This window comes from Geospiza fortis, unplaced genomic scaffold (assembly GCF_000277835.1).
Source record: "Geospiza fortis unplaced genomic scaffold, GeoFor_1.0 scaffold2556, whole genome shotgun sequence".
In the NCBI taxonomy this organism is placed as follows: domain Eukaryota; kingdom Metazoa; phylum Chordata; class Aves; order Passeriformes; family Thraupidae; genus Geospiza; species Geospiza fortis.
Window position 1 is genome coordinate 54300 of NW_005054786.1, and position 8985 is coordinate 63284.

At 52.9% G+C, this 8985-nt stretch overlaps 1 protein-coding gene across 1 annotated transcript in view; it reads right to left on the bottom strand.

The window, feature by feature from the left end:
• LASP1 (LIM and SH3 protein 1) overlaps positions 1–8985 on the bottom strand; it is a 32034-nt gene that overhangs the window by 14074 nt on the left and 8975 nt on the right. The window contains exon 2 of the mRNA XM_031065456.1: positions 4955–5074. Within this exon, the coding sequence (XP_030921316.1) occupies positions 4955–5074 (120 nt within the window). The remainder of the gene's footprint in view (positions 1–4954; positions 5075–8985) is intronic.

Sequence of the window (8985 nt, forward strand, 5' to 3'; positions counted from 1 at the left end):
ATTCATCCCTCTGGAAGAAGGAGAGGGCTGAGCACAGCAATTCCCAGGAGAATGGAAGTTCATCCCTACCAGCAATACCAGGGGATGGAAATTCATTCCTGCAGAACTGGGAGAGGGCTGAGCATGGAAATTCCCAGGGGATGGAAATTCATCCCTCTGGGCATAATTCCCAGGGGATGAAGCTCATCCCTCTGGGAGAAGGAGGAGGCTGAGCCTGGCAATTCCTGGGGGATGGAAGTTCATCCATCCCACATTAGGAATCTGGCAATTCCTGGGGGATGGAAATTTGTCCCTCTGAGCCCAGCAACTCCCTGAGATGGAAATTCATCCCTCTGAGCCCAGAGATTCCCAGGGGATGGAAATTCATCCCTCCTGCAATAGGAGCACGATAATTCCCGGGGGCTGGAAGTTCATCCCTCCAGGAGAAGGATCCCCCTGCTCCCATGGCCACCACCATGTGCTAAAGGGCTCTTTTGGGGGCCACCAGCAATTCCTGCACCTTTCCCAGGCAGGGAAATTCCACAGGGATGTCAGGAAGCAAATCCAGACCTTCCTTCCCATAGCAGCACCGTGCCTGGTTTCCATGGGATCTGTATTCCCCAAATTTCCCACCTTCCCCACCCTGCAGCAGGAGAGGGGTTTGGAGCAATCCTGCTTCCAGATGGAGGTGAATTTCCCAAAACTCACACCCAATTCCATCCCTGCCCTAAAAGCAGCATTTTTGCCCCCCAAAAAAACCTCCCATCCCAACCAGCAGCACTTGAGCTGCTGCCTCTGGAGCTTTTCCCAAGCTGGAAATGAGGATAAATCCTGGAACTCCACTAAAAACTCCTGTGAGTGCAGCCTGGCATGGCCCAGCTGCTCTCCAGAGACAGCTGATGGGATTTGGGAGCCCCAGGAGCAGACCCTGCATCCCCAACCCCTGAGCCTGATCCCAAAAAAACCCATGGATGATGTGAGTGTTTGGAAAAACCTCGGGAGCTCTGAGTGTTGCTTACATTGAGGCTTTAAAGCAGATTTTGGCAGATTGATCCATCAAGGAGCAGCCCTGGATGCAAACATTCCCTCTCCCTGCACCCCCCAGCTGGCTCAGGGATTTGGGAACGATTTGGGGAGGATTCAGCAGAGGAGAGTTAAACAAAGGAAGCAATTGGCTGTGCTCTGCCAGGAGGCTCCGAGGTCACATCCTGCCTTTCAAAGGGCTGGGGACGAGCTTAAAAAATAAACCGAGCCTTTGTCAGCACCGAAATCAGCCCCAGTCTGCAGAGATCCCACCGGGAATGGGCCCAGGGGAGGGCTGGGATCCTCCCAGGGTTTCCAGGGAAAAGCTGCCAGGGTGGCTGGGCCAGCTGCTCCCAGAGAGCCCAGCACCTCTGTGGAGGACAGGATTCCCCCAGGGTTTGTCCCAGTGGGCTGGAAGGGGCAGGAGAGGCCAATCCCATGGCCAGGCCAATCCCAGGGCTGATTTGGGGCCAGCAATGGGATTGGGGACTTCCTCACCAGCTCTGGGTGCAGCAGGATCCATCCCATCCCAGATCCTCAATCCCACCCCCAATTTCCAACAGCCCCAATCCCAAATCCAGAAGCAGCTGCAGATCCCCGGGATCCAGCAGGGAACAACCCCAATCCCAAATCCAGGAGCAGGAACAGCAGATCCCACTGATCCAGCACAGAAACAAGCCCAATCCCAAATCCAGGAACAGCAAATCCTTCTGATCCAGCAGGGAAGGAATCCCAATTCCTGATCCCTCAGCCTTAGCACAGCAAATTTAATATTAATATTTAATATTAAATCTCTATAAAATTTGTTTTTAGGAGCAGCTGGAGCTGGAACTCCAGCCCTGCCTGTCTCTTGTATCCAACTTTTCCCCACTTTTCACCCGGGAAAAGTCTCAGACTTTCCTGGATTTTCCCTTCTCTCACTTTTCGCTCCAAGTGCTCAGGCCAAGAGCCGAGCCCAGCCCTGAATGTCACTTCCAGTGAGCCACCAGTCCCTCCCAAGTGCCCAGCTGGAGCCAGGGAGGGGACAGGGAGGGGGCTGGGGACCGTCCCATCTGCCACCCAGCCATTCCCAAAGATTTCTGCTGGATTTCTGGCTGCAGCAATGGCAGGGCTGGAGGAAGCCCAGCCCTCTTCCTCCTGCTCTCCCAGAAGAAAGAAACTCAGGAATTTGGCAGGGGGCCACGGGCTCAAACAGAGAGGACCCTGTTTGGAAAAGCAGCCTCTTCCCTGCCAGGATAAACGTTGCTTTTCCACCCCCTTCTCCTGGATCAGAGGACATTGTCCCTCCAAATGCAGGAAATTTGGGAAGGCTGGGCTCCTCCTGGAATGTCCCCAGCCAGGCACAGCTCTCCTGGACTTTCTGCTGTCCCAGGATACTCCTGGGAGCAGCTGAGAAAGAGCCAACCCCAAACCCAAGCCTGGAATTTTCCCTTTTTTCCACTGGAAAATCCTCCAGCAGTTTTCCAGCTGCTCCCTTTGCTTTCAGACAAGGAAAACGGGAAGGAGAAAAGATTTTGGGGGGGCAGTTTCTGTGCTCAGTGCCGGGCTGGGAAGGGTTAAAGCAGCAGCAGCATCAAAGGGAGCCCCCAGAGAGGGGGGTGAGAACCCGAGGTTGCGCAGGCTCCTTGGAATGTCAGGAATTTCCCATTATTATCCCACTTCCCTGGCAGGGAGAGCACGAGAACAGGACCCTAAGCCTGGGGATGGACAAATCCCACGGGCCAGGGGAGGAAAGTTTTGGGTCAGGACACTCAGAACAGCTCAGGGGGCTCAGCTCTGCCAGGCCAGACCCTCCCCACCCCAAAATCATCACCCCCCAACAAAGGCAGAGCCCACCTGCTCAGCACACACATCCTCCCCAAAAAGACCCCCAAATTTTCTGCTTTTTCCCCCAAAAACTGGAGCTCCAACAGTGCTGTTCCCCCACAAAAAAAAAAAATTCAACCAATTATTTGCATTGTCACCCTGGTGAGACCCCCAAGAAATGCCATTCCCTGCCCAAATTGGAATTTAACAAATTTCCTCTCAGCCCAGCTGAATTCTTGGATTTTGGACAAGCCACAGCCAACCCCAGCACCCAACCCTAGCAAAAAAAAAAACACAAACCAAACACCTAAAAAAACCCCCACGGAAATGGGAGGGTCTGGCCAAGCTCTGCTCTCACCACTTCTCCTTTCGGTGTAACTCAGAAGAGTAAATTTAAAGAGCAAAAGTAAAAACTTTTAAGAGTAAAATCAGGAACATTGGGAAGAAATTCCCCCCTGTGAGGCTCTTTTACAGATTGTTCCATCCCTGAAGTGTCCCAGGCCAGGTTGGATGGGTTTGGGGCACCCTGAGACGGTGAAAAGTGTCCCTGCCCATGGGACTGGATGGGATTTAAGGTCCCTTCTCACCCAAATCACCCTGGAATTCCCTGACTCCTACAGGGATCTTGTCAGGATCAGCATTTTTAAAGCACCCTGTGAACAGACCACTCTAATCCAGCACTAAGAAATTAATTACACTAATTACATTGATTATATTCTCTAATTTTTTCTTCTAAGGACTGCCAGTGCATAAGGAACAGATAAAAAATTGGATTTTCAAGCTGCCTTTTAGATGTTAAGAAGCATTTTGGGTCCACAGGGTCCTTCTGGATAAGGGAAAAAAATAAAGGTTGGAAGGGAATATCCAGTGGTCAGGAACAGGTGGAAAGGGCCAGGAAAAAAAGGGCCAGAGGAAAAAGGGGCTCAAGGAAAAAAAGAGGCCCAGGACAAAAGAAAGGACCCAGAAAAAGAAAAGGACCCAGAAAAAAAAAAAAAAGAGCCAGAGGAAAAAGGGGATCAAGGAAAAAAAGGGCCCAGAAAAAAAGAAAAAAAAAGTCCTAGAGGAAAAAAAATAAAGGGAAAAAGAAAAGGACCCTGAGCTCTTGCTCCACCCTGCCCTGCCTCCATCCCCCACACCAAGGATTTCACCTCCCAGGTTTATTTACCTTAGGATTCCTTCCCTGCCAGGAAATTCAGGTGGCTGCACCCAGCCCAGCCTGGCCTGGTGAGCCCTGCACAGAGGGAATTTCGGGGGCTGTTCCCCGCACAGAGGGGATTTCGGGGTCTGTTCCCTGCTCCTGGAGAGCTCGGGGTGTCCCACAGAGCCCATTCCAGGGTGAGGACTGGAGTTTGAGAGAGGAATATCCAGGAGAGCCCACAGGAGATCCCCACAGGAGGATCCCCCCAGTAGATCCCCACAGGAGGATCCCCCAGAAAATCCCACAGCAGACTCCACAGGAGGTCCCACAGGAGGATCCACCACAGGAGAGACCCCACAGCACAGGAGGATCTTCAATGCACCCCACAGGAGGATCCCCACAACAGGGCTCCACACAAGGAGGAGATCCCATGAGAGGATCCCCACAGGAGTAGATTCCACACATCAGGGTTCCACACAGGAGATCTCACACAGAAGGAGACCCCCCACACAGGAGGGTCCCACAGGAGAGACCCCACATGGCAGGAGACCCACAGAAGGTCCCACAGGAGGGCCCACAGCACAGGAGGGTCCCCACAGGAGAGATCCCACAGGAAGATCACCCACAGGAGAGACCCTCACACAGGAGGATCCCCCACAGGACAGGAGACCTCCACAGTACAGGAGGATTCCCACACGAGAGACCCCCCATAGGAGAGTCCCACAGCACGAGATCCCCACAGCAGGAGATCCCATGGAAGGTCCCACAGCACAGGAGACCCCTCATAGCACAGGAGGATCCCCCACAGGAGAGACCCCCACAGGAGGATCCCCCCAGTGGACCCCACAGGAGAGGCCCCACAGCACAGGAAATCCCCACAGGAAAAGACCCCCAGTGGAGCCCACGGGAGGATCCTCATGGGAGGCCTCACAGGAGAAACCCCAAAGCAGGATCCCCCAGAAAAATCCCACAGCAGGGATCCCCAGCAGGCCCCACAGCAGGCCCCACAGCAGGCCCCACAGCAGGGATCCCCAGCAGGCCCCACAGCTTCTTCTCGTAGCCCTTGTAGTTCTTCATGTTCAGGGTCATCTTGCAGGTCTCGCAGTGGAAACATGATTTGTGCCAGAACTGCAACACAAAAAAAAAAAAAAATGAGTATGAAGGAAAAGCAACATAAAAATAGTCACACTCCAATTTAAGAAAAGCAAACCGACTTCAAAAAACATAATTTTTCCCTCCAGAAAATGTTTCTTTAGACAAGACAAAACAGTGCCAGAACTGAAAAAAAAAAAAAAAAAAAACCAACCATCAGCACCAGGGATCCCAAAACCCCACTGGGACCCCACAGTTCCCACGCAGCATGGCAGCAGTGCAACCTGTGACCCTGGGAAAATCAAATTTTCCTTCTAGGAACTGCCAGTGCATAAGGAGCAGGCACAAAAATGGGATTTCCCAGCACTTTTTTGGATATTAAGAAATATTGTGGGTCCACAGAGCTCGGGACCAGCCAGGAAAGGGGAGTACAACTCAGGATCCTTCCGGATAAATGAAAAAAAAAGGTTGGTTAAATGAGCACAAGGAATATCCTGGTTAATTTAGGATCAAATTCCATCTCTCCTGATCTTCCCAAGTGCCAGGGGAGGTTTTTTTTCCTTCCACAAATCCAAGAATTCATGGATAGGAAAAGCTCCTTCTGCAAGTGACACCTCAGCAGAGGGAACAGCTGTGTTTGAAGATTCAAAGCTGCTGCTTTGGTTTTATTTTTTTATTTTATTTTATTTTATTGCTGTTCTTTGCTCGGTGCCAGCCAGAAGAGCAGGTCAGGTGAGGCTGCACGAGCCAAGCAGGAAAAGGTTCTCATGGGAAGCAGACACAGATCCACAAGAAAGAGACAACACCAAAAACCCAGACCCTGACCCCACACCCTGAGCTGTGACAAACCCTAAAGGAGAATTTTAAGGTTCTTTTTTAGGGCTGCTCCTAAAGAAATTATTCCCACCTGGCTCTGAGCTGGGACAGGCTGGGAGGAGCCTGAGGACAGCTCAGAGCTGGAGTTAAAGGTTGGATTTGATGATCTGGGAGTAAAATTATCATGATTTTGTGATTCTGAGGTCGCACAGACCAAGAGTCCAGACTCCACTTTTCCAGGGGGATTTGTGGGGTCTGGTGGGAATTCCCAGGGCCCAGAGAGGAATGGGAATTTCCTCCTGGAGCAGGGAAAAAGGGAAAGCACAGCCTGGAGCAAAACCTTCACCCCTGACAGCCAGTCCTGCCCTAGGGCAATCCCCCCCAAAAAATCACAGAAAACTCCACCAAAAGCCCAATTAGCAGCTCCAAGCACTAATTACAGCACAGACAAGTGTCCTTTAACACTCAAGCATCACACCCAGAGTGCCCAGCTGCTGCTTCTTGCTGGGATTTCCACTTTAAACCCTTCAAGGAGCCGATTCCCCCCTCCAAGGCCAGCCTGGATCTGTGTCCCCGCAGGGACCAAGCCCTGCTGTCACCTCCCCAGGTGCCACACCCCGTGCACAAACATTGCCAGGCTCTGGGGACGTGACTCAGCCCTGGAGAGGACAATTCTCCTCCTTTTAATTGCTCTCAGCCACGGATTTGTTCCTCCCCTCTGCTCACAGCAGTTCCTCCAGCTGCAGAGGCTTTGCTCCTCCATCCTCTCCCAGGGTGGTTTTGCCCTTTTCCCAGTTTTTTGGGCTCCTGCAGGATGGATCAGCGGCTGGATCCTGAGTTTTTGGGGCTGTCCTGGGGGGGGTGAAGGGTCCTTTCCAAGCCCTTCCCAGCAGGAGCTGCCAGGGATGGCACCGTGGATCTGCAGGGGTGAACTGAGCACAACCCCAGAGCCTTCTCCTCCTCAAGGAATGGCCCAGCTCCCAGGAGGAACTGCCACAGCCACCAGATCCCTGAGATCCAGCAGAGGAAAAACCCCAATCCCAAATCCAGGAACAGCAGAAAATCCTTCTGATCCAGCAGGGAAATAATCCCAATTCCAGCTCCAGGAACAACAGCAGATCCCTGGGATCTAGCAGGGACACAACCCCAATCCCAAACCCAGGAACAGCAGCAGATCCCTCTAATCCCAATCTCAAATCCAGGAACAGCAAATCCCTGTGATCCAGCAGGAAAACAACCCCAATCCCAGATGCAGGAACAGCAGCAGATCCCTGGAATCCAGCAGAGGAAAAACTCCAATTCCAAATCTGGGAACAGCAGCAGATCCCTGGGATCCAGCAGGGAAACAATCCCAATCCCAAATCCAGGAACAGCAAATCCCTCTGATCCAGCAAGGAAATAATCCTAATCTCAGCTCTGGGAGCAGGAACAGCAAATCCCTGTGATCCAGCAGGGAAACAACCCCAATCCCAAATCCAGGAGCAGCAGCAGATCCCTCTGATCCCAATCCCAGCTCCAGAAACAGCAGCAGATCCCTCTGATCCCAATCCCAAATCCAGGAACAGCAAATCCCTCTGATCCAACAGGGAAACAACCCCAATCCCAAAACCAGAACAGCAGCAGATCCCTCTCATCCCAATCCCAGCCCACAGCAGGACTCTGGCAGGCTCTGCTCCCATCCCAGAGCATTCCCAGCACACTCCTGCCCCAGTTCCCACCAGGGATTGCTCAGCAGGGCCATTCCCAGCCCGAGGCTCCTCCCAAGGGATCTGGGAGGAGATTTAGGATCTGGGATCCCTTGGGAAGTGTCCATAGAGCATTTTCCCTGTCCCCAGCCTCACTGCCACTGCTCCCTGTCTCACAGACAGAGTGGAATTAATGCTGGATCCACAAAATCTGAGGCAGCACTAAAAAGAGGTTGGAGCAGGGCTGGACACAGGGGAGCAGGAGTTATTTCAGCTTCCAGGAACATTCTGCTCGCTGTGGAAAGAGGACAGGATCCAAATGGGGTTTGGGGGAGGATGAACTCCCTGTGCTTCCCAATCCTGAGCCTGGAGGGGATCCCAGGTGATCCCACATCCCAGCAGCCTGGACAGGATTTATTTCTAAGTGTGCACATTTTGGAAACTCTTCTGACCAGCATAACCTCAGTGGAAAATGACAAATTTAAAGGAAAACAGCCCTAAAACTTTCCAGGTTATCCAGGTGAGTGGGTCAGAGGTAACCCATGCTGGGGAAATGAAAGATTCCTAAGGTTTATAATCATGGAATGGTTTGGGATGGAAGGGACCTTCAAACTCATCCAGCGCCATTCCTGCCATGGGCAGGGACATCTCCCACTGTCCCCAGGCTGCTCCAATCCCTGTCCAGCCCAGCTTTGGGCATTTCCAGAGATCCAGAGGCAGCCACAGCTGCTCTTTTCCCACCAGGCAAAACTTTTGCTCCACACCTGGGGCAAACCCCATAACCTAGGGGCAAACCCCATAACCCTGGAGGGGGGCAAACCTCACAACATGGGGACTCCAGGATTTGAGGACAACCCCCAGAGGAACCCCCTGGGCTGGAGGAGATGAGCCCAGGGTGAGGCTCAGCTCAGGGTAAGCCCAGCCCAGCCCTCGGGTGTCACTTCCCCTGCGGAAGCCAGAGCCAGCAGTGGCACTGTCCCCATGGGGGCAGGGACAGCGATGTCCCCAAAGCCACTCGGGGCACGCCAGGGCGGTGGGGAGGTGGTCAGGCTCTGGGTTTTCCATCAATCCCAAAGGGAAGTGGGGTTTCCCTGGTTCTGGGAGCAAAGGCACACCCCAAGGTTGGGGCTGTGCCCTACGGCTGCCCTTCGGACTCTGCCCGGGAAAAACAGGGACAGGAGAGGGACAGCAGGAGACTGGAGTTCCCACAGGACTCCATGGGCTGGGAAAAGCAGGGACAGAGAGAGGAACTCCAAACAGGGATAGAGACAACTCCAAAGGCTGGGAAAAGCAGGGACAGAGGAATTCCAAGGGCCAGGAAAAGCAGGGACAGAGGAATTCCAAGGGCCAGGAAAAGGAAGGATAGAGGAAGTTCAAAGGCTGGGAAAAGTAGGGACAGAAGAATTCCAAGGGTCAGGAAAAGCAGGGACAGAGGAATTCCAAGGG